This window comes from Triticum aestivum, chromosome 1A (genome assembly GCF_018294505.1).
Source record: "Triticum aestivum cultivar Chinese Spring chromosome 1A, IWGSC CS RefSeq v2.1, whole genome shotgun sequence".
NCBI classification, from domain to species: domain Eukaryota; kingdom Viridiplantae; phylum Streptophyta; class Magnoliopsida; order Poales; family Poaceae; genus Triticum; species Triticum aestivum.
In genome coordinates this window covers 43,586,780-43,611,380 of record NC_057794.1, presented here as the reverse complement: position 1 = coordinate 43,611,380, position 24,601 = coordinate 43,586,780, and the positions used below count along the sequence as shown (strand labels likewise).

General features: G+C 45.5%; 3 protein-coding genes across 3 annotated transcripts; all 3 read left to right on the top strand.

Annotated features, from left to right (window-relative positions):
* The first annotated feature begins 1,383 nt into the window (after positions 1 to 1,383).
* On the top strand, positions 1,384 to 4,218 carry LOC123086877 (uncharacterized). Its single transcript, XM_044508733.1, has 7 exons — positions 1,384 to 1,670; positions 2,398 to 2,463; positions 2,963 to 3,043; positions 3,141 to 3,212; positions 3,326 to 3,610; positions 3,694 to 3,793; positions 3,878 to 4,218. Exons 1-7 carry the CDS (start codon positions 1,440 to 1,442, stop codon positions 3,907 to 3,909), a joined length of 867 nt encoding a protein of 288 aa, XP_044364668.1. The 5' UTR covers positions 1,384 to 1,439; the 3' UTR covers positions 3,910 to 4,218.
* A 5,540-nt stretch (positions 4,219 to 9,758) lies between these two features.
* LOC123086792 (uncharacterized) lies at positions 9,759 to 12,431 on the top strand. Its single transcript, XM_044508630.1, has 7 exons — positions 9,759 to 10,045; positions 10,772 to 10,837; positions 11,336 to 11,416; positions 11,514 to 11,585; positions 11,699 to 11,983; positions 12,067 to 12,166; positions 12,251 to 12,431. The coding sequence occupies exons 1-7, from the start codon at positions 9,815 to 9,817 to the stop codon at positions 12,280 to 12,282; spliced, it is 867 nt and encodes a 288-aa protein (XP_044364565.1). The 5' UTR covers positions 9,759 to 9,814; the 3' UTR covers positions 12,283 to 12,431.
* Positions 12,432 to 18,184: 5,753 nt separating this feature from the next.
* Positions 18,185 to 20,792, top strand: LOC123104200 (uncharacterized). Its single transcript, XM_044526299.1, has 7 exons — positions 18,185 to 18,415; positions 19,144 to 19,209; positions 19,709 to 19,789; positions 19,887 to 19,958; positions 20,072 to 20,356; positions 20,440 to 20,539; positions 20,624 to 20,792. Exons 1-7 carry the CDS (start codon positions 18,185 to 18,187, stop codon positions 20,653 to 20,655), a joined length of 867 nt encoding a protein of 288 aa, XP_044382234.1. The 3' UTR covers positions 20,656 to 20,792.
* Positions 20,793 to 24,601: the final 3,809 nt, after the last annotated feature.

Sequence of the window (24,601 nt, the reverse complement as noted above, 5' to 3'; positions counted from 1 at the left end):
GTTGCTGCAGCCGCTGCTTCAACATCATGGCCGGTGCTGTCTGGCGCCGGTGCTTCGAGCTCGTCGGGTCGCAACATCTCCCATGTTGTGGACGCTACTTCGGCAACATGACTGGTGTTGCGAGCTTGCTGGATTCGCCAATGTCGCGGTCGCTGCTTCTCTAGTGTTGCTGCCTGCGGCAACATGGCCGGTGCTTCCAGAGCATGCTCGTTGCTGCAGCCGCTACTTCGACAACATGGCTGGTGCTTCAGCAACATAGCCGATACTTTGCCGTTGCTAACACCAACATGGCCGGTGCTTCGTCGTGCTTCCGCGACATGCTCGTTGCTGCGGCTAATGCTTCGACAACATGGTCGGTGCTTCGCAGGTGCTGCAACAAGCCGGCAACACGGTCGGTGCTTCCGCGGCATGCTCGTTGTTGTGGCCGGTGCTTCGATAACATGGCCGGTGTTGCGGTAACATGGCCGATGCTTCGCAGGTGTTGCGGCAAGCCGGCAACATGGCCGACGCTTCCACAACATGTTGGTTGCTGCGGCCTCTCTGGACTGTTGGTTTGTGATGGCGCTGGGGGCGGGGATATTGCTTGGTTGTGATGGCGCTCGAGCTGGTGGCGTGCGCGTTTCGGCCGAAAGAGCGACTCCGTCGCAAGGCGAAGCCGTCGCTGGACGCTTGATTGCGGTCGATCCAAGGGCTCACGGATCAGTCAGATGAGTGTAGAGTTCTGCCACCTGTGCAGCCATTGGATGGCCTTGATCCATGCGTCGTCACACATACAGTCCGTTATTTCCCTTGCCTACCACGTGCCCCTTTACCTTATCTTGCAACAGCAATGGTGTTGCAAACCATGGCGACAAACGATGACTGCAACTTAGACAAGCTTTTGCAACATCAGCTATGTTGGAAAAAACTGCAACAAAACCTCTGTTGCAAAGAAAATCTACGACAAAAACTCTGTTGCAAAAAAAAAAATCCCGCAACACAACCTATATGTTGCAAAAATATATTATGCAACATAACCTTTGTTACAAATGTTTCTCCAACAAAACCTTTATTAAGAAGTAGAGGGAGACATTAAGCCACTGGATTGTGCCAAATCCAATGACTTGCGAGGCAGCGAATCTTTTTAAAAAATCTTTCTAAACGCGTAGCAGTCTCCATATATTTATCTCTAACTCTCAAATATTATATCTCTAACATGCCACACGGGGGACATGCGGTGTGGGTGCCTGCCGATGGGAAAGGGTGAGTCGAAGGATAAGATAGATGCAAGCAGAACGAGAGAGATGGAGAATCATGAGATGATGGGAGACGCACGATCTGTTTTGTGATCTAACGTGCCGTCCGCGTATGCACAACCAGTAACTATAAATACTCCCCCTAGTAGGTCCAAAAAAGGCAACGGCGTAACCCTGCATCGATCTCTTCGCTGCCTGGCCACCATGTCTTCCTCCGCCGTCCGGCCGTGTTTCCTTTGCCTCCACGCTCCCGCTTCCTCCTCCGGCCTCCTCCTGACCAGCCGTCCGCATCGCAGCAGCGCCCTGCCGCCGGCACATGGGCGTAACAACCGGAAGCCCGTCGGCCACGGGATCGTCTGCAGCCAGGCCGGCGCCGGCGATGGTCACGCCATGACGATCAAAATCAACCCCAGGGATCGAGCGGAGAAGGATTATGTGAGACACTTGACCTGATCTTCCTCTGTTTTTTGACTAACTGATACTTAATCTCCCAACGGGTGGATTTGTTTGAACTTCCGCTCCAGATTGATATTGTGATCAACTGAATATACTCTCTTTTTTACGTATGCCTTCCAAGATCAGAATTTTAAGCCTTTTCTGGTCATCCATTGATGCATCTAAATATTAATGTTCCCCGACACAATGCCTTTGATTGACTTCAACACAACTTACCCTTTTAATTCTACAGAAACAATATGCATGATCCCTAAACGCAAACCAAATAAATTTGTTTAGAAATATCCTATTGCTGCTATTGTTTCAATTCCGTCTGGCTGTTTCAAATTCCAGATATATCGAAGTATTTTCAGCAGGGGCAATCGAAGTGTTTTTTTTTGTTTCATCCTATTTTCCCTATTTGTTTGTCATTATTTATTTTCCGTTGAATCATTCTCTCCTTCAATGGAAAAATCGAGGGCATCATATTTGCAAGCCTTTTAACCTTACCTAGTTGCTCATGCTGAAGTTCACAACTGTACTAGACAACATATGAGATGTACTTACTAGTAGATAAAACAAATTAGGACCGAACATTGAAGGACTCCAGAAATAATGGACTGAAATTATTAAATATACAGTACTGAACTTTATAATTAATACAATATCTTGCTTAGCGTCTTGGTCATATAGTCTTATATCTGAAGTCCCTTTTTTCTTCTAAAAGGAGTTTCGTGAAGAAGGAGACAGAATTGAGGAGTACTTCAGGAAGTTTTCTAATGGCGGCACCTTGGTAACCCTTGTCCCTAACAGTATAGAATCATTTATATATATGAGTATGTACTCCCACACCTCATATACTAGTTGGACGAGTCGGTTATACCTTATTAGCAATTTCTAATACACTTTGTTAGAAACGACCAGATACCGCAAAGTGAGTTCTGTACAAAAATTGTTCGAGTCCATATATGTGTATATAGGAAAAATAATCCTACTACCGCATGTCTCTAAACCCATGTCAGGTAGTATATATATAGTATTTTATCATTTAAAGTATTTTCAGGACCATTTTTTATGTAACTTTGAAGCAAACTACATGAAAAAAATTGTGAGCCCATAGTTTGAGGAATATTTTGAAATAGCTTCATAATTGTAGATAGGAAAAAAAATATTTTTTAAATTGTACATCAACAAAACGTAGTATATATAGTACCTAAGCAGCCTGATAATACATACTCTTCGCCTAGTGTCGAAATGGCCTGACCTTTCTTTTCTTTTTTTGCGGTGAGCAGCACATGGGGTTAGCAACAATATTTCGAGGTTATATTTGCATGATCGCTAAAAATTCTGTGAGGCTGGCTTCTATTGTCATGGTAAACTAATTGTTTCTGGTAGCATTGATTTCTAACACAAATTCTCTGCTAAACACGATGACAATATCTTCTACTTTTCTCTCTGATATGATTACAGGGTAAGCCAGGCATAATTTCTGAAGATGCACGTCTCACCACACTGATGACTCCAAGAAAGGGAGAAAAGATGGTAACACAATAGTACTGTTTTTGTATTCCATGAAAAATTGATGTGGTATATACACTATGGAGCACTAACTAGTTGATTGAACTCGCTCGGTACTAAAACATACTACCATATAGACTCTTGGGGTGTACGTGCGCAACTTTGTCAGTACAGCCGAGGATGCGTACAATGATAAGGTCACTGAGGAAACTATTGTTACCTTTCTTGGTGCTCTTCAAGGTGTGGCAGCAATGAGCTACTTCATGGCTCAAGACACCCTTGCAAAAATTGGTGATGATGAAGCTAGTTCACTGTACTGCGGTAAAGATTCTGTTTTCAATAGACCTTGGTTGGAGTACACGAGGAAAACAGACAATCTGAGACGTGAATTCAAGGCGGCTCCGCCACAACACCCGGACGGGGTAGGGTGAACTTCCGTTCGTTTGGCCGATTTCCTCTACTTTCTTTGCTGTCGTACTGACATTTTTGCATGGTCGCCGTGCAGATTGTGATGAATACGGTGACTGAAGCAATGAAACTCACGGAGTCCTTTGTTAGATTGATGACTGTTCGTCGCAGAACTGCACTACTAGGCCTTATCCCAAGTAAAAATATTATCTTCATGTATTTTGAGTTGTCACCATCTTTTCTGTTGATGTTAATTTTTGCCTCCCCTTGCATGGCGGCAGCTGTCACCACAGGCTCGGCGGTAGCAGTTTGATGGCAAACCATATCTATGCTTCAGAAAGAGAGTCACAAGTTCCTTGGAAGATTAATTGCAAGTCTGAATCGGATCAAGTTTACCCATATGCAATACATGCAACTTTGTATTATATTAATACAGTTTTCATGCGACAGTTCAGGTAGACAATATAGGCAAGACAGACTAGAGATCTCACAGTTAATCCAAAGGGTCCGTCTAGGTCTCAGTCGACATAGACTTTGCTATGTCTGGTCCTGTTTGATCATAGTTTCTGATCGCTGGTTTATGATGTTTGCTTGTTGGGCTTGTTTGTGGGCTCGGTTGTCCTTTGTCTGCTGTTTTCTGTGATGGGCTGGCTTGCATTTGTATTTTATCTCTGTCAGTTAACTGTTCATGCATCATTAATGTTTTTCAAGTTGTCGTGCATGGTAAGATTAGCTGTTCCTGCAACTTGTGCGTGTTGGTGTTGTGTTCTCTCTCTCTCTCTCATTCTGTTCAAGTCTTTTTTTCTCCAGTTCCTTCAAAATAGAAATGACAGGCATGCAAATTGCACGTGGTAGGCGGACATGCTACTGACATGTGTATAACTCCATTGGCACTACTTTTTAAAAAGAAAAAGAATGTTAAGTTGCACATGGACAGTGGACGTGCAATTGCGCATGGCCGGAGTACATGCAACTGTGTACGGACCATGCATGTGCTAATCGAATGTTAAGTTGTACGGTCCGGTGCGACACTTGCAGTTGCATGCCTAGTGTCAAACATGCAACTGGCCCGCCCCCTTCGACAAAACAAAGGTCCAGTTGCAACCATGTTGGGGGGAATACAGTTGCGACCGGGTGCGGCGCTTGTAGTTGTGGGGCTGTTGTGGGGCTTGCAACTGGCCAACCCTCTCCGACGGAACAAAAAAGTCCACTTGTGGTCGGGTTACAAGATATGCAATTGCGGTCGCGTGCGACACTTGCAGTTGCATTCCTAGAGTTGGGCATGCAACTGTCCCGCCTCCTCTCCCGCCGCCCCCTCCGACAAAACAAAGGTCCAATTGCAACCATGTCCAGGGACATGCAGTTGCGGTCAGGTGCGGCGCTTGTAGTTGCAGGGATGTTGTCGAGCTGGCAACTGGCCCACCCCCTCCGATAGAACAAAAAGTCCAATTGCGGTCGGGTTACAAGACATGCAGTTGCGGTCGGGTGCGACACTTGAAGTTGCGGGGCTATTGTCGGGCTTGCAACTGACCCGTCCCCTCTGACAGAATAAAAAAGTCGAGTTGCAGTCGGGTTACAAGACATGCAGTTGCGGTTGGGTGCGACATTTGCAGTTGCATTCCTAGTGTCAGACACGCAACTGGCCCGCCCCTTCTCCCGTTGTCCCGTCCGACAAAATAAAGGTCCAATTGCAACCATGTTTGGGGACATGCAGTTGCGGTCGGGTGCGGCGCTTGTAGTTGCAGGGATGTTGTCGGGCTTGTGATACGTCTCCAACGTATCTATAATTTTTGATTGTTTCATGCTATTATATTATCTGTTTTGGATGTTTATGGGCTTTATTATACACTTTTATATTACTTTTGGGACTAACCTATTAACCCAGAGCCCAGTGCCAGTTTCTGTTTTTTCCCTTGTTTCAGTGTTTCGCAGAAAAGGAATATCAAATGGAGTCCAAACAGAATGAAACCTTCGGGAGCGTGATTTTCAAAACAAACGTGATTCAGGAGACTGAAGTTGAAGTCAAGGAAGCTTCGAGGTGGCCATGAGGAAGGGAGGCACGCCTGCCCCTGAGCGCGCCCCCACCCTCATGGGCCCCTCGTGGCTCCCCTGACCGACTTCTTTCGCCTATATATGTCCATATACCCTAAAAACATCGGAGAGCACAATAGATCAGGAGTTCCGCCGCCAGAAGCCTCCGTAGCCACCGAAAACCAATCTAGACCCGTTCCGGCACCCTGCCGGAGGGGGGAATCCCTCTCCGGTGGCCATCTTCATCATCCCGGTGCTCTCCATGACGAGGAGGGAGTAGTTCTCCCTCGGGGCTGAGGGTATGTACCAGTAGCTATGTGTTTGATCTCTCTATCTCTCTCTCTCTCTCTCGTGTTCTTGAGGTGGTACGATCTTGATGTATCACGAGCTTTGCTATTATAGTTGGATCCTATGATGTTTCTCCCCCTCTACTCTCTTGTGATGAATTGAGTTTTCCCTTTGAAGTTATCTTATCGGATTGAGTCTTTAAGGATTTGAGAACACTTGATGTATGTCTTGCATGTGCTTATCTGTGGTGACAATGGGATATCATGTGATCCACTTGATGTATGTTTTGGTGATCAACTTGCGAGTTCTGTGACCTCGTGAACTTATGCATAGGGGTTGGCACACGTTTTCGTCTTGACTCTCCGGTAGAAACTTTGGGGCACTCTTTGAAGTTCTTTGTGTTGGTTGAATAGATGAATATGAGATTGTGTGATGCATATCGTATAATCATACCCACGGATACTTGAGGTGACATTGGAGTATCTAGGTGACATTAGGGTTTTGGTTGATTTGTGTCTTAAGATGTTATTCTAGTACGAACTCTATGATAGATTGAACGGAAAGAATAGCTTCGTGTTATTTTACTACAGACTCTTGAATAGATCGATCAGAAAGGATAACTTTGAGGTGGTTTCGTACCCTACCATAATCTCTTTGTTTGTTCTCTGCTATTAGTGACTTTGGAGTGACTCTTTGTTGCATGTTGAGGGATAGTTATATGATCCAATTATGTTATTATTGTTGAGGGAACTTGCACTAGTGAAAGTATGAACCCTAGGCCTTGTTTCAACACATTGCAATACCGTTTGTGCTCACTTTTATCATTAGTTACCTTGCTGTTTTTATATTTTCAGATTACAAAAACCATTATCTACTATCCATATTGCACTTGTATCACCATCTCTTCGCTGAACTAGTGCACCTATACAATTTACCATTGTATTGGGTGTGTTGGGGACACAAGAGACTCTTTGTTATTTGGTTGCAGGGTTGCTTGAGAGAGACCATCTTCATCCTACGCCTCCCATAGATTGATAAACCTTAGGTCATCCACTTGAGGGAAATTTGCTACTGTCCTACAAACCTCTGCACTTGGAGGCCCAACAACGTCTACAAGAAGAAGATTGTGTAGTAGACATCGTCTTGCAACTAGCCCGCCCCTCTACCGGCGCCCCCTCCGACAGAACAAAAAGTCCAGTTGCAGTCGGGCTAGAAGACATGCAGTTGCGGTCGGGTGTGACACTTGCAGTTGCATTCCTAGTGTCGGACATGCAACCGGCCCGCGCCCACTCTCGCTGCCCCCTCTGAAAAAAAGGTCCAGTTGTAACCATGTTAGCGGACATGCAGTTGCAGTCGGATGCCGCACTTGTAGCTATGGGAATGTTGCCTGGCTTGCAACAGGCCCGCCCTCTACCAGCGCCCTCTTCGACAGAACAAAAACCTCCAATTGCAGCCGGGCTAGAAGACATGGAGTTGCGGTTGGGTGCGACACTTGCAGTTGCATTCCTAGTGTCGGACTTGCAACTGACCCTACTGGTCTCTACTCGAACTACAAACAAAGTTAAAAAAAAACTCAAACTAGAAACAAAGTCTAGTTGGCCGGTGACAAATATTTTTGAGAAGGAAAAAAGATAAGTTACACGCCAATGACATACATACAATTCTGTATGGCCTATGTGCATGAAACGGTGTGTGGTCGATGGGCGTGTCGGCGATAATATTTTTGGAAAAAAGAAGTTGCATACAGACACTGACAATAAAACATGTAATTGCATGTGAATCAATGTACATGCAATTGCATGCCATCGATATATGTGTAAACAAGTGACAATATTTTTTTAAAATAATAATAGCAATAGAAAATAAATAAAAAACAAAAAACAAAAAGAAAATGGGAACAAACCAAAGCGAACAGCCCGATTAATCGCTCCTGTCCCGAGGCAATACGAGCACTAAGAAAAAACTCAGCCTAGAAGAAAGCCCAAAAAAACAAACAAAGGAAAAGCCACACCACCCCTCACGGCCAGCCCGTGGGGCATCTCTGTCCAAGCTGGCTTTATACTTGTCTCCTTTCCCGAATTTTCTTGTCCATTCGTTTTACTCCACCCGCTGCTTGAGTCGATGCCTCTCCTTCTTCGCCTCTGTCTCTCTCATGCGTGTCTATATCTTTCTCGGTCTTTCGACAACTGCAATTGATCCATCCGCCGTTTGTAAGAGTGACCGCTGCTGCAAACCTGCTGCCATCAAGCGACCAACGCAACATCGCTCATGTTACGAGCGATGCTTCAGCAACATGGCTGGTGCTCCGAGCTCGCCTAGTCGCAACATCTCCCATGTTGTGGACGCTACTTCGGCAACATGACTGGTGCTGTGAGCTCGCTGGATTCGCCTATGTCGTGGCCACTGCTTCTCTGGTGCCGTGGCATGCGGCAACATGGCCGGTGCTTCCAGAGCATGCTAGTTGCTGCAGCCGCTGCTTCAACATCATGGCCGGTGCTGTCTGGCGCCGGTGCTTCGAGCTCGTCGGGTCGCAACATCTCCCATGTTGTGGACGCTACTTCGGCAACATGACTGGTGTTGCGAGCTTGCTGGATTCGCCAATGTCGCGGTCGCTGCTTCTCTAGTGTTGCTGCCTGCGGCAACATGGCCGGTGCTTCCAGAGCATGCTCGTTGCTGCAGCCGCTACTTCGACAACATGGCTGGTGCTTCAGCAACATAGCCGATACTTTGCCGTTGCTAACACCAACATGGCCGGTGCTTCGTCGTGCTTCCGCGACATGCTCGTTGCTGCGGCTAATGCTTCGACAACATGGTCGGTGCTTCGCAGGTGCTGCAACAAGCCGGCAACACGGTCGGTGCTTCCGCGGCATGCTCGTTGTTGTGGCCGGTGCTTCGATAACATGGCCGGTGTTGCGGTAACATGGCCGATGCTTCGCAGGTGTTGCGGCAAGCCGGCAACATGGCCGACGCTTCCACAACATGTTGGTTGCTGCGGCCTCTCTGGACTGTTGGTTTGTGATGGCGCTGGGGGCGGGGATATTGCTTGGTTGTGATGGCGCTCGAGCTGGTGGCGTGCGCGTTTCGGCCGAAAGAGCGACTCCGTCGCAAGGCGAAGCCGTCGCTGGACGCTTGATTGCGGTCGATCCAAGGGCTCACGGATCAGTCAGATGAGTGTAGAGTTCTGCCACCTGTGCAGCCATTGGATGGCCTTGATCCATGCGTCGTCACACATACAGTCCGTTATTTCCCTTGCCTACCACGTGCCCCTTTACCTTATCTTGCAACAGCAACGGTGTTGCAAACCATGGCGACAAACGACGACTGCAACTTAGACAAGCTTTTGCAACATCAGCTATGTTGGAAAAAACTGCAACAAAACCTCTGTTGCAAAGAAAATCTACGACAAAAACTCTGTTGCAAAAAAAAAAATCCCGCAACACAACCTATATGTTGCAAAAATATATTATGCAACATAACCTTTGTTACAAATGTTTCTCCAACAAAACCTTTATTAAGAAGTAGAGGGAGACATTAAGCCACTGGATTGTGCCAAATCCAATGACTTGCGAGGCAGCGAATCTTTTTAAAAAATCTTTCTAAACGCGTAGCAGTCTCCATATATTTATCTCTAACTCTCAAATATTATATCTCTAACATGCCACACGGGGGACATGCGGTGTGGGTGCCTGCCGATGGGAAAGGGTGAGTCGAAGGATAAGATAGATGCAAGCAGAACGAGAGAGATGGAGAATCATGAGATGATGGGAGACGCACGATCTGTTTTGTGATCTAACGTGCCGTCCGCGTATGCACAACCAGTAACTATAAATACTCCCCCTAGTAGGTCCAAAAAAGGCAACGGCGTAACCCTGCATCGATCTCTTCGCTGCCTGGCCACCATGTCTTCCTCCGCCGTCCGGCCGTGTTTCCTTTGCCTCCACGCTCCCGCTTCCTCCTCCGGCCTCCTCCTGACCAGCCGTCCGCATCGCAGCAGCGCCCTGCCGCCGGCACATGGGCGTAACAACCGGAAGCCCGTCGGCCACGGGATCGTCTGCAGCCAGGCCGGCGCCGGCGATGGTCACGCCATGACGATCAAAATCAACCCCAGGGATCGAGCGGAGAAGGATTATGTGAGACACTTGACCTGATCTTCCTCTGTTTTTGACTAACTGATACTTAATCTCCCAACGGGTGGATTTGTTTGAACTTCCGCTCCAGATTGATATTGTGATCAACTGAATATACTCTCTTTTTTACGTATGCCTTCCAAGATCAGAATTTTAAGCCTTTTCTGGTCATCCATTGATGCATCTAAATATTAATGTTCCCCGACACAATGCCTTTGATTGACTTCAACACAACTTACCCTTTTAATTCTACAGAAACAATATGCATGATCCCTAAACGCAAACCAAATAAATTTGTTTAGAAATATCCTATTGCTGCTATTGTTTCAATTCCGTCTGGCTGTTTCAAATTCCAGATATATCGAAGTATTTTCAGCAGGGGCAATCGAAGTGTTTTTTTTTGTTTCATCCTATTTTCCCTATTTGTTTGTCATTATTTATTTTCCGTTGAATCATTCTCTCCTTCAATGGAAAAATCGAGGGCATCATATTTGCAAGCCTTTTAACCTTACCTAGCTGCTCATGCTGAAGTTCACAACTGTACTAGACAACATATGAGATGTACTTACTAGTAGATAAAACAAATTAGGACCGAACATTGAAGGACTCCAGAAATAATGGACTGAAATTATTAAATATACAGTACTGAACTGTATAATTAATACAATATCTTGCTTAGCGTCTTGGTCATATAGTCTTATATCTGAAGTCCCTTTTTTCTTCTAAAAGGAGTTTCGTGAAGAAGGAGACAGAATTGAGGAGTACTTCAGGAAGTTTTCTAATGGCGGCACCTTGGTAACCCTTGTCCCTAACAGTATAGAATCATTTATATATATGAGTATGTACTCCCACACCTCATATACTAGTTGGACGAGTCGGTTATACCTTATTAGCAATTTCTAATACACTTTGTTAGAAACGACCAGATACCGCAAAGTGAGTTCTGTACAAAATTGTTCGAGTCCATATATGTGTATATAGGAAAAATAATCCTACTACCGCATGTCTCTAAACCCATGTCAGGTAGTATATATATAGTATTTTATCATTTAAAGTATTTTCAGGACCATTTTTTATGTAACTTTGAAGCAAACTACATGAAAAAAATTGTGAGCCCATAGTTTGAGGAATATTTTGAAATAGCTTCATAATTGTAGATAGGAAAAAAAATATTTTTTAAATTGTACATCAACAAAACGTAGTATATATAGTACCTAAGCAGCCTGATAATACATACTCTTCGCCTAGTGTCGAAATGGCCTGACCTTTCTTTTCTTTTTTTGCGGTGAGCAGCACATGGGGTTAGCAACAATATTTCGAGGTTATATTTGCATGATCGCTAAAAATTCTGTGAGGCTGGCTTCTATTGTCATGGTAAACTAATTGTTTCTGGTAGCATTGATTTCTAACACAAATTCTCTGCTAAACACGATGACAATATCTTCTACTTTTCTCTCTGATATGATTACAGGGTAAGCCAGGCATAATTTCTGAAGATGCACGTCTCACCACACTGATGACTCCAAGAAAGGGAGAAAAGATGGTAACACAATAGTACTGTTTTTGTATTCCATGAAAAATTGATGTGGTATATACACTATGGAGCACTAACTAGTTGATTGAACTCGCTCGGTACTAAAACATACTACCATATAGACTCTTGGGGTGTACGTGCGCAACTTTGTCAGTACAGCCGAGGATGCGTACAATGATAAGGTCACTGAGGAAACTATTGTTACCTTTCTTGGTGCTCTTCAAGGTGTGGCAGCAATGAGCTACTTCATGGCTCAAGACACCCTTGCAAAAATTGGTGATGATGAAGCTAGTTCACTGTACTGCGGTAAAGATTCTGTTTTCAATAGACCTTGGTTGGAGTACACGAGGAAAACAGACAATCTGAGACGTGAATTCAAGGCGGCTCCGCCACAACACCCGGACGGGGTAGGGTGAACTTCCGTTCGTTTGGCCGATTTCCTCTACTTTCTTTGCTGTCGTACTGACATTTTTGCATGGTCGCCGTGCAGATTGTGATGAATACGGTGACTGAAGCAATGAAACTCACGGAGTCCTTTGTTAGATTGATGACTGTTCGTCGCAGAACTGCACTACTAGGCCTTATCCCAAGTAAAAATATTATCTTCATGTATTTTGAGTTGTCACCATCTTTTCTGTTGATGTTAATTTTTGCCTCCCCTTGCATGGCGGCAGCTGTCACCACAGGCTCGGCGGTAGCAGTTTGATGGCAAACCATATCTATGCTTCAGAAAGAGAGTCACAAGTTCCTTGGAAGATTAATTGCAAGTCTGAATCGGATCAAGTTTACCCATATGCAATACATGCAACTTTGTATTATATTAATACAGTTTTCATGCGACAGTTCAGGTAGACAATATAGGCAACTAGAGATCTCACAGTTAATCCAAAGGGTCCGTCTAGGTCTCAGTCGACATAGACTTTGCTATGTCTGGTCCTGTTTGATCATAGTTTCTGATCGCTGGTTTATGATGTTTGCTTGTTGGGCTTGTTTGTGGGCTCGGTTGTCCTTTGTCTGCTGTTTTCTGTGATGGGCTGGCTTGCATTTGTATTTTATCTCTGTCAGTTAACTGTTCATGCATCATTAATGTTTTTCAAGTTGTCGTGCATGGTAAGATTAGCTGTTCCTGCAACTTGTGCGTGTTGGTGTTGTGTTCTCTCTCTCTCTCTCATTCTGTTCAAGTCTTTTTTTCTCCAGTTCCTTCAAAATAGAAATGACAGGCATGCAAATTGCACGTGGTAGGCGGACATGCTACTGACATGTGTATAACTCCATTGGCACTACTTTTTAAAAAGAAAAAGAATGTTAAGTTGCACATGGACAGTGGACGTGCAATTGCGCATGGCCGGAGTACATGCAACTGTGTACGGACCATGCATGTGCTAATCGAATGTTAAGTTGTACGGTCCGGTGCGACACTTGCAGTTGCATGCCTAGTGTCAAACATGCAACTGGCCCGCCCCCTTCGACAAAACAAAGGTCCAGTTGCAACCATGTTGGGGGGAATACAGTTGCGGCCGGGTGCGGCGCTTGTAGTTGTGGGGCTGTTGTGGGGCTTGCAACTGGCCAACCCTCTCCGACGGAACAAAAAAGTCCACTTGTGGTCGGGTTACAAGATATGCAATTGCGGTCGCGTGCGACACTTGCAGTTGCATTCCTAGAGTTGGGCATGCAACTGTCCCGCCTCCTCTCCCGCCGCCCCTCCGACAAAACAAAGGTCCAATTGCAACCATGTCCAGGGACATGCAGTTGCGGTCAGGTGCGGCGCTTGTAGTTGCAGGGATGTTGTCGAGCTGGCAACTGGCCCACCCCCTCCGATAGAACAAAAAGTCCAATTGCGGTCGGGTTACAAGACATGCAGTTGCGGTCGGGTGCGACACTTGAAGTTGCGGGGCTATTGTCGGGCTTGCAACTGACCCGTCCCCTCTGACAGAATAAAAAAGTCGAGTTGCAGTCGGGTTACAAGACATGCAGTTGCGGTTGGGTGCGACATTTGCAGTTGCATTCCTAGTGTCAGACACGCAACTGGCCCGCCCCTTCTCCCGTTGTCCCGTCCGACAAAATAAAGGTCCAATTGCAACCATGTTTGGGGACATGCAGTTGCGGTCGGGTGCGGCGCTTGTAGTTGCAGGGATGTTGTCGGGCTTGTGATACGTCTCCAACGTATCTATAATTTTTGATTGTTTCATGCTATTATATTATCTGTTTTGGATGTTTATGGGCTTTATTATACACTTTTATATTACTTTTGGGACTAACCTATTAACCCAGAGCCCAGTGCCAGTTTCTGTTTTTTCCCTTGTTTCAGTGTTTCGCAGAAAAGGAATATCAAATGGAGTCCAAACAGAATGAAACCTTCGGGAGCGTGATTTTCAAAACAAACGTGATTCAGGAGACTGAAGTTGAAGTCAAGGAAGCTTCGAGGTGGCCATGAGGAAGCGAGGCACGCCTGCCCCTGAGCGCGCCCCCACCCTCATGGGCCCCTCGTGGCTCCCCTGACCGACTTCTTTCGCCTATATATGTCCATATACCCTAAAAACATCGGAGAGCACAATAGATCAGGAGTTCCGCCGCCAGAAGCCTCCGTAGCCACCGAAAACCAATCTAGACCCGTTCCGGCACCCTGCCGGAGGGGGGAATCCCTCTCCGGTGGCCATCTTCATCATCCCGGTGCTCTCCATGACGAGGAGGGAGTAGTTCTCCCTCGGGGCTGAGGGTATGTACCAGTAGCTATGTGTTTGATCTCTCTATCTCTCTCTCTCTCTCTCGTGTTCTTGAGGTGGTACGATCTTGATGTATCACGAGCTTTGCTATTATAGTTGGATCCTATGATGTTTCTCCCCCTCTACTCTCTTGTGATGAATTGAGTTTTCCCTTTGAAGTTATCTTATCGGATTGAGTCTTTAAGGATTTGAGAACACTTGATGTATGTCTTGCATGTGCTTATCTGTGGTGACAATGGGATATCATGTGATCCACTTGATGTATGTTTTGGTGATCAACTTGCGAGTTCTGTGACCTCGTGAACTTATGCATAGGGGTTGGCACACGTTTTCGTCTTGACTCTCCGGTAGAAACTTTGGGGCACTCTTTGAAGTTCTTTGTGTTGATTGAATAGATGAATATGAGATTGTGTGATGCATATCGTATAATCATACCCACGGATACTTGAGGTGACATTGGAGTATCTAGGTGACATTAGGGTTTTGGTTGATTTGTGTCTTAAGATGTTATTCTAGTACGAACTCTATGATAGATTGAACGGAAAGAATAGCTTCGTGTTATTTTACTACAGACTCTTGAATAGATCGATCAGAAAGGATAACTTTGAGGTGGTTTCGTACCCTACCATAATCTCTTTGTTTGTTCTCTGCTATTAGTGACTTTGGAGTGACTCTTTGTTGCATGTTGAGGGATAGTTATATGATCCAATTATGTTATTATTGTTGAGGGAACTTGCACTAGTGAAAGTATGAACCCTAGGCCTTGTTTCAACACATTGCAATACCGTTTGTGCTCACTTTTATCATTAGTTACCTTGCTGTTTTTATATTTTCAGATTACAAAAACCATTATCTACTATCCATATTGCACTTGTATCACCATCTCTTCGCTGAACTAGTGCACCTATACAATTTACCATTGTATTGGGTGTGTTGGGGACACAAGAGACTCTTTGTTATTTGGTTGCAGGGTTGCTTGAGAGAGACCATCTTCATCCTACGCCTCCCATAGATTGATAAACCTTAGGTCATCCACTTGAGGGAAATTTGCTACTGTCCTACAAACCTCTACACTTGGAGGCCCAACAACGTCTACAAGAAGAAGATTGTGTAGTAGACATCGTCTTGCAACTAGCCCGCCCCCTCTACCGGCGCCCCCTCCGACAGAACAAAAAAGTCCAGTTGCAGTCGGGCTAGAAGACATGCAGTTGCGGTCGGGTGTGACACTTGCAGTTGCATTCCTAGTGTCGGACATGCAACCGGCCCGCGCCCACTCTCGCTGCCCCCTCTGAAAAAAAGGTCCAGTTGCAACCATGTTAGTGGACATGCAGTTGCAGTCGGATGCCGCACTTGTAGCTATGGGAATGTTGCCTGGCTTGCAACAGGCCCGCCCCTCTACCAGCGCCCTCTTCGACAGAACAAAAACCTCCAATTGCAGCCGGGCTAGAAGACATGGAGTTGCGGTTGGGTGCGACACTTGCAGTTGCATTCCTAGTGTCGGACTTGCAACTGACCCTACTGGTCTCTACTCGAACTACAAACAAAGTTAAAAAAAACTCAAACTAGAAACAAAGTCTAGTTGGCCGGTGACAAATATTTTTGAGAAGGAAAAAAGATAAGTTACACGCCAATGACATACATACAATTCTGTATGGCCTATGTGCATGAAACGGTGTGTGGTCGATGGGCGTGTCGGCGATAATATTTTTGGAAAAAAGAAGTTGCATACAGACACTGACAATAAAACATGTAATTGCATGTGAATCAATGTACATGCAATTGCATGCCATCGATATATGTGTAAACAAGTGACAATATTTTTTTAAAATAATAATAGCAATAGAAAATAAATAAAAAACAAAAAACAAAAAGAAAATGGGAACAAACCAAAGCGAACAGCCCGATTAATCGCTCCTGTCCCGAGGCAATACGAGCACTAAGAAAAAACTCAGCCTAGAAGAAAGCCCAAAAAAACAAACAAAGGAAAAGCCACACCACCCCTCACGGCCAGCCCGTGGGGCATCTCTGTCCAAGCTGGCTTTATACTTGTCTCCTTTCCCGAATTTTCTTGTCCATTCGTTTTACTCCACCCGCTGCTTGAGTCGATGCCTCTCCTTCTTCGCCTCTGTCTCTCTCATGCGTGTCTATATCTTTCTCGGTCTTTCGACAACTGCAATTGATCCATCCGCCGTTTGTAAGAGTGACCGCTGCTGCAAACCTGCTGCCATCAAGCGACCAACGCAACATCGCTCATGTTACGAGCGATGCTTCAGCAACATGGCTGGTGCTCCGAGCTCGCCTAGTCGCAACATCTCCCATGTTGTGGACGCTACTTCGGCAACATGACTGGTGCTGTGAGCTCGCTGGATTCGCCTATGTCGTGGCCACTGCTTCTCTGGTGCCGTGGCATGCGGCAACATGGCCGGTGCTTCCAGAGCATGCTAGTTGCTGCAGCCGCTGCTTCAACATCATGGCCGGTGCTGTCTGGCGCCGGTGCTTCGAGCTCGTCGGGTCGCAACATCTCCCATGTTGTGGACGCTACTTCGGCAACATGACTGGTGTTGCGAGCTTGCTGGATTCGCCAATGTCGCGGTCGCTGCTTCTCTAGTGTTGCTGCCTGCGGCAACATGGCCGGTGCTTCCAGAGCATGCTCGTTGCTGCAGCCGCTACTTCGACAACATGGCTGGTGCTTCAGCAACATAGCCGATACTTTGCCGTTGCTAACACCAACATGGCCGGTGCTTCGTCGTGCTTCCGCGACATGCTCGTTGCTGCGGCTAATGCTTCGACAACATGGTCGGTGCTTCGCAGGTGCTGCAACAAGCCGGCAACACGGTCGGTGCTTCCGCGGCATGCTCGTTGTTGTGGCCGGTGCTTCGATAACATGGCCGGTGTTGCGGTAACATGGCCGATGCTTCGCAGGTGTTGCGGCAAGCCGGCAACATGGCCGACGCTTCCACAACATGTTGGTTGCTGCGGCCTCTCTGGACTGTTGGTTTGTGATGGCGCTGGGGGCGGGGATATTGCTTGGTTGTGATGGCGCTCGAGCTGGTGGCGTGCGCGTTTCGGCCGAAAGAGCGACTCCGTCGCAAGGCGAAGCCGTCGCTGGACGCTTGATTGCGGTCGATCCAAGGGCTCACGGATCAGTCAGATGAGTGTAGAGTTCTGCCACCTGTGCAGCCATTGGATGGCCTTGATCCATGCGTCGTCACACATACAGTCCGTTATTTCCCTTGCCTACCACGTGCCCCTTTACCTTATCTTGCAACAGCAACGGTGTTGCAAACCATGGCGACAAACGACGACTGCAACTTAGACAAGCTTTTGCAACATCAGCTATGTTGGAAAAAACTGCAACAAAACCTCTGTTGCAAAGAAAATCTACGACAAAAACTCTGTTGCAAAAAAAAAAAAATCCCGCAACACAACCTATATGTTGCAAAAATATATTATGCAACATAACCTTTGTTACAAATGTTTCTCCAACAAAACCTTTATTAAGAAGTAGAGGGAGACATTAAGCCACTGGATTGTGCCAAATCCAATGACTTGCGAGGCAGCGAATCTTTTTAAAAAATCTTTCTAAACGCGTAGCAGTCTCCATATATTTATCTCTAACTCTCAAATATTATATCTCTAACATGCCACACGGGGGACATGCGGTGTGGGTGCCTGCCGATGGGAAAGGGTGAGTCGAAGGATAAGATAGATGCAAGCAGAACGAGAGAGATGGAGAATCATGAGATGATGGGAGACGCACGATCTGTTTTGTGATCTAACGTGCCGTCCGCGTATGCACAACCAGTAACTATAAATACTCCCCCTAGTAGGTCCAAAAAAGGCAACGGCGTAACCCTGCATCGATCTCTTCGCTGCCTGGCCACCATGTCTTCCTTCGCCGTCCGGCCGTGTTTCCTTTGCCTCCACGCTCCCGCTTCCTCCTCCGGCCTCCTCCTGACCAGCCGTCCGCATCGCAGCAGCGCCCTGCCGCCGGCACATGGGCGTAACAACCGGAAGCCCGTCGGCCACGGGATCGTCTGCAGCCAGGCCGGCGCCGGCGATGGTCACGCCATGACGATCAAAATCAACCCCAGGGATCGAGCGGAGAAGGATTATGTGAGACACTTGACCTGATCTTCCTCTGTTTTTTGACTAACTGATACTTAATCTCCCAACGGGTGGATTTGTTTGAACTTCCGCTCCAGATTGATATTGTGATCAACTGAATATACTCTCTTTTTTACGTATGCCTTCCAAGATCAGAATTTTAAGCCTTTTCTGGTCATCCATTGATGCATCTAAATATTAATGTTCCCCGACACAATGCCTTTGATTGACTTCAACACAACTTACCCTTTTAATTCTACAGAAACAATATGCATGATCCCTAAACGCAAACCAAATAAATTTGTTTAGAAATATCCTATTGCTGCTATTGTTTCAATTCCGTCTGGCTGTTTCAAATTCCAGATATATCGAAGTATTTTCAGCAGGGGCAATCGAAGTGTTTTTTTTTTGTTTCATCCTATTTTCCCTATTTGTTTGTCATTATTTATTTTCCGTTGAATCATTCTCTCCTTCAATGGAAAAATCGAGGGCATCATATTTGCAAGCCTTTTAACCTTACCTAGCTGCTCATGCTGAAGTTCACAACTGTACTAGACAACATATGAGATGTACTTACTAGTAGATAAAACAAATTAGGACCGAACATTGAAGGACTCCAGAAATAATGGACTGAAATTATTAAATATACAGTACTGAACTTTATAATTAATACAATATCTTGCTTAGCGTCTTGGTCATATAGTCTTATATCTGAAGTCCCTTTTTTCTTCTAAAAGGAGTTTCGTGAAGAAGGAGACAGAATTGAGGAGTACTTCAGGAAGTTTTCTAATGGCGGCACCTTGGTAACCCTTGTCCCTAACAGTATAGAATCATTTATATATATGAGTATGTACTCCCACACCTCATATACTAGTTGGACGAGTCGGTTATACCTTATTAGCAATTTCTAATACACTTTGTTAGAAACGACCAGATACCGCAAAGTGAGTTCTGTACAAAAATTGTTCGAGTCCATATATGTGTATATAGGAAAAATAATCCTACTACCGCATGTCTCTAAACCCATGTCAGGTAGTATATATATAGTATTTTATCATTTAAAGTATTTTCAGGACCATTTTTTATGTAACTTTGAAGCAAACTACATGAAAAAAATTGTGAGCCCATAGTTTGAGGAATATTTTGAAATAGCTTCATAATTGTAGATAGGAAAAAAAATATTTTTTAAATTGTACATCAACAAAACGTAGTATATATAGTACCTAAGCAGCCTGATAATACATACTCTTCGCCTAGTGTCGAAATGGCCTGACCTTTCTTTTCTTTTTTTGCGGTGAGCAGCACATGGGGTTAGCAACAATATTTCGAGGTTATATTTGCATGATCGCTAAAAATTCTGTGAGGCTGGCTTCTATTGTCATGGTAAACTAATTGTTTCTGGTAGCATTGATTTCTAACACAAATTCTCTGCTAAACACGATGACAATATCTTCTACTTTTCTCTCTGATATGATTACAGGGTAAGCCAGGCATAATTTCTGAAGATGCACGTCTCACCACACTGATGACTCCAAGAAAGGGAGAAAAGATGGTAACACAATAGTACTGTTTTTGTATTCCATGAAAAATTGATGTGGTATATACACTATGGAGCACTAACTAGTTGATTGAACTCGCTCGGTACTAAAACATACTACCATATAGACTCTTGGGGTGTACGTGCGCAACTTTGTCAGTACAGCCGAGGATGCGTACAATGATAAGGTCACTGAGGAAACTATTGTTACCTTTCTTGGTGCTCTTCAAGGTGTGGCAGCAATGAGCTACTTCATGGCTCAAGACACCCTTGCAAAAATTGGTGATGATGAAGCTAGTTCACTGTACTGCGGTAAAGATTCTGTTTTCAATAGACCTTGGTTGGAGTACATGAGGAAAACAGACAATCTGAGACGTGAATTCAAGGCGGCTCCGCCACAACACCCGGACGGGGTAGGGTGAACTTCCGTTCGTTTGGCCGATTTCCTCTACTTTCTTTGCTGTCGTACTGACATTTTTGCATGGTCGCCGTGCAGATTGTGATGAATACGGTGACTGAAGCAATGAAACTCACGGAGTCCTTTGTTAGATTGATGACTGTTCGTCGCAGAACTGCACTACTAGGCCTTATCCCAAGTAAAAATATTATCTTCATGTATTTTGAGTTGTCACCATCTTTTCTGTTGATGTTAATTTTTGCCTCCCCTTGCATGGCGGCAGCTGTCACCACAGGCTCGGCGGTAGCAGTTTGATGGCAAACCATATCTATGCTTCAGAAAGAGAGTCACAAGTTCCTTGGAAGATTAATTGCAAGTCTGAATCGGATCAAGTTTACCCATATGCAATACATGCAACTTTGTATTATATTAATACAGTTTTCATGCGACAGTTCAGGTAGACAATATAGGCAAGACAGACTAGAGATCTCACAGTTAATCCAAAGGGTCCGTCTAGGTCTCAGTCGACATAGACTTTGCTATGTCTGGTCCTGTTTGATCATAGTTTCTGATCGCTGGTTTATGATGTTTGCTTGTTGGGCTTGTTTGTGGGCTCGGTTGTCCTTTGTCTGCTGTTTTCTGTGATGGGCTGGCTTGCATTTGTATTTTATCTCTGTCAGTTAACTGTTCATGCATCATTAATGTTTTTCAAGTTGTCGTGCATGGTAAGATTAGCTGTTCCTGCAGCTTGTGCGTGTTGGTGTTGTGTTCTCTCTCTCTCTCATTCTGTTCAAGTCTTTTTTTCTCCAGTTCCTTCAAAATAGAAATGACAGGCATGCAAATTGCACGTGGTAGGCGGACATGCTACTGACATGTGTATAACTCCATTGGCACTACTTTTTAAAAAGAAAAAGAATGTTAAGTTGCACATGGACAGTGGACGTGCAATTGCGCATGGCCGGAGTACATGCAACTGTGTACGGACCATGCATGTGCTAATCGAATGTTAAGTTGTACGGTCCGGTGCGACACTTGCAGTTGCATGCCTAGTGTCAAACATGCAACTGGCCCGCCCCCTTCGACAAAACAAAGGTCCAGTTGCAACCATGTTGGGGGGAATACAGTTGCGGCCGGGTGCGGCGCTTGTAGTTGTGGGGCTGTTGTGGGGCTTGCAACTGGCCAACCCTCTCCGACGGAACAAAAAAGTCCACTTGTGGTCGGGTTACAAGATATGCAATTGCGGTCGCGTGCGACACTTGCAGTTGCATTCCTAGAGTTGGGCATGCAACTGTCCCGCCTCCTCTCCCGCCGCCCCTCCGACAAAACAAAGGTCCAATTGCAACCATGTCCAGGGACATGCAGTTGCGGTCAGGTGCGGCGCTTGTAGTTGCAGGGATGTTGTCGAGCTGGCAACTGGCCCACCCCCTCCGATAGAACAAAAAGTCCAATTGCGGTCGGGTTACAAGACATGCAGTTGCGGTCGGGTGCGACACTTGAAGTTGCGGGGCTATTGTCGGGCTTGCAACTGACCCGTCCCCTCTGACAGAATAAAAAAGTCGAGTTGCAGTCGGGTTACAAGACATGCAGTTGCGGTTGGGTGCGACATTTGCAGTTGCATTCCTAGTGTCAGACACGCAACTGGCCCGCCCCTTCTCCCGTTGTCCCGTCCGACAAAATAAAGGTCCAATTGCAACCATGTTTGGGGACATGCAGTTGCGGTCGGGTGCGGCGCTTGTAGTTGCAGGGATGTTGTCGGGCTTGTGATACGTCTCCAACGTATCTATAATTTTTGATTGTTTCATGCTATTATATTATCTGTTTTGGATGTTTATGGGCTTTATTATACACTTTTATATTACTTTTGGGACTAACCTATTAACCCAGAGCCCAGTGCCAGTTTCTGTTTTTTCCCTTGTTTCAGTGTTTCGCAGAAAAGGAATATCAAATGGAGTCCAAACAGAATGAAACCTTCGGGAGCGTGATTTTCAAAACAAACGTGATTCAGGAGACTGAAGTTGAAGTCAAGGAAGCTTCGAGGTGGCCATGAGGAAGGGAGGCACGCCTGCCCCTGGGCGCGCCCCCACCCTCATGGGCCCCTCGTGGCTCCCCTGACCGACTTCTTTCGCCTATATATGTCCATATACCCTAAAAACATCGGAGAGCACAATAGATCAGGAGTTCCGCCGCCAGAAGCCTCCGTAGCCACCGAAAACCAATCTAGACCCGTTCCGGCACCCTGCCGGAGGGGGGAATCCCTCTCCGATGGCCATCTTCATCATCCCGGTGCTCTCCATGACGAGGAGGGAGTAGTTCTCCCTCGGGGCTGAGGGTATGTACCAGTAGCTATGTGTTTGATCTCTCTATCTCTCTCTCTCTCTCGTGTTCTTGAGGTGGTACGATCTTGATGTATCACGAGCTTTGCTATTATAGTTGGATCCTATGATGTTTCTCCCCCTCTACTCTCTTGTGATGAATTGAGTTTTCCCTTTGAAGTTATCTTATCGGATTGAGTCTTTAAGGATTTGAGAACACTTGATGTATGTCTTGCATGTGCTTATCTGTGGTGACAATGGGATATCATGTGATCCACTTGATGTATGTTTTGGTGATCAACTTGCGAGTTCTGTGACCTCGTGAACTTATGCATAGGGGTTGGCACACGTTTTCGTCTTGACTCTCCGGTAGAAACTTTGGGGCACTCTTTGAAGTTCTTTGTGTTGATTGAATAGATGAATATGAGATTGTGTGATGCATATCGTATAATCATACCCACGGATACTTGAGGTGACATTGGAGTATCTAGGTGACATTAGGGTTTTGGTTGATTTGTGTCTTAAGATGTTATTCTAGTACGAACTCTATGATAGATTGAACGGAAAGAATAGCTTCGTGTTATTTTACTACAGACTCTTGAATAGATCGATCAGAAAGGATAACTTTGAGGTGGTTTCGTACCCTACCATAATCTCTTTGTTTGTTCTCTGCTATTAGTGACTTTGGAGTGACTCTTTGTTGCATGTTGAGGGATAGTTATATGATCCAATTATGTTATTATTGTTGAGGGAACTTGCACTAGTGAAAGTATGAACCCTAGGCCTTGTTTCAACACATTGCAATACCGTTTGTGCTCACTTTTATCATTAGTTACCTTGCTGTTTTTATATTTTCAGATTACAAAAACCATTATCTACAATCCATATTGCACTTGTATCACCATCTCTTCGCTGAACTAGTGCACCTATACAATTTACCATTGTATTGGGTGTGTTGGGGACACAAGAGACTCTTTGTTATTTGGTTGCAGGGTTGCTTGAGAGAGACCATCTTCATCCTACGCCTCCCATAGATTGATAAACCTTAGGTCATCCACTTGAGGGAAATTTGCTACTGTCCTACAAACCTCTGCACTTGGAGGCCCAACAACGTCTACAAGAAGAAGATTGTGTAGTAGACTCGTCTTGCAACTAGCCCGCCCCCTCTACCGGCGCCCCCTCCGACAGAACAAAAAAGTCCAGTTGCAGTCGGGCTAGAAGACATGCAGTTGCGGTCGGGTGTGACACTTGCAGTTGCATTCCTAGTGTCGGACATGCAACCGGCCCGCGCCCACTCTCGCTGCCCCCTCTGAAAAAAAGGTCCAGTTGCAACCATGTTAGCGGACATGCAGTTGCAGTCGGATGCCGCACTTGTAGCTATGGGAATGTTGCCTGGCTTGCAACAGGCCCGCCCCTCTACCAGCGCCCTCTTCGACAGAACAAAAACCTCCAATTGCAGCCGGGCTAGAAGACATGGAGTTGCGGTTGGGTGCGACACTTGCAGTTGCATTCCTAGTGTCGGACTTGCAACTGACCCTACTGGTCTCTACTCGAACTACAAACAAAGTTAAAAAAAACTCAAACTAGAAACAAAGTCTAGTTGGCCGGTGACAAATATTTTTGAGAAGGAAAAAAGATAAGTTACACGCCAATGACATACATACAATTCTGTATGGCCTATGTGCATGAAACGGTGTGTGGTCGATGGGCGTGTCGGCGATAATATTTTTGGAAAAAAGAAGTTGCATACAGACACTGACAATAAAACATGTAATTGCATGTGAATCAATGTACATGCAATTGCATGCCATCGATATATGTGTAAACAAGTGACAATATTTTTTTAAAATAATAATAGCAATAGAAAATAAATAAAAAACAAAAAACAAAAAGAAAATGGGAACAAACCAAAGCGAACAGCCCGATTAATCGCTCCTGTCCCGAGGCAA

Bases quoted from the DNA above. Each gene is read 5' to 3' on its own strand.
- LOC123104200 (XM_044526299.1), top strand. From the start codon at position 18,185: ATGTCTTCCTTCGCCGTCCGGCCGTGTTTCCTTTGCCTCCACGCTCCC. The intron at 19,790-19,886 runs GTAAACTAATTG...ATATGATTACAG, and splicing joins GGCTGGCTTCTATTGTCATG to GGTAAGCCAGGCATAATTTC. The intron at 19,959-20,071 runs GTAACACAATAG...ACTACCATATAG, and splicing joins CAAGAAAGGGAGAAAAGATG to ACTCTTGGGGTGTACGTGCG.
- LOC123086877 (XM_044508733.1), top strand. From the start codon at position 1,440: ATGTCTTCCTCCGCCGTCCGGCCGTGTTTCCTTTGCCTCCACGCTCCC. The intron at 2,464-2,962 runs GTAACCCTTGTC...TGCGGTGAGCAG, and splicing joins TTTCTAATGGCGGCACCTTG to CACATGGGGTTAGCAACAAT. The intron at 3,794-3,877 runs GTAAAAATATTA...GCATGGCGGCAG, and splicing joins ACTACTAGGCCTTATCCCAA to CTGTCACCACAGGCTCGGCG.
- LOC123086792 (XM_044508630.1), top strand. From the start codon at position 9,815: ATGTCTTCCTCCGCCGTCCGGCCGTGTTTCCTTTGCCTCCACGCTCCC. The intron at 10,838-11,335 runs GTAACCCTTGTC...TGCGGTGAGCAG, and splicing joins TTTCTAATGGCGGCACCTTG to CACATGGGGTTAGCAACAAT. The intron at 12,167-12,250 runs GTAAAAATATTA...GCATGGCGGCAG, and splicing joins ACTACTAGGCCTTATCCCAA to CTGTCACCACAGGCTCGGCG.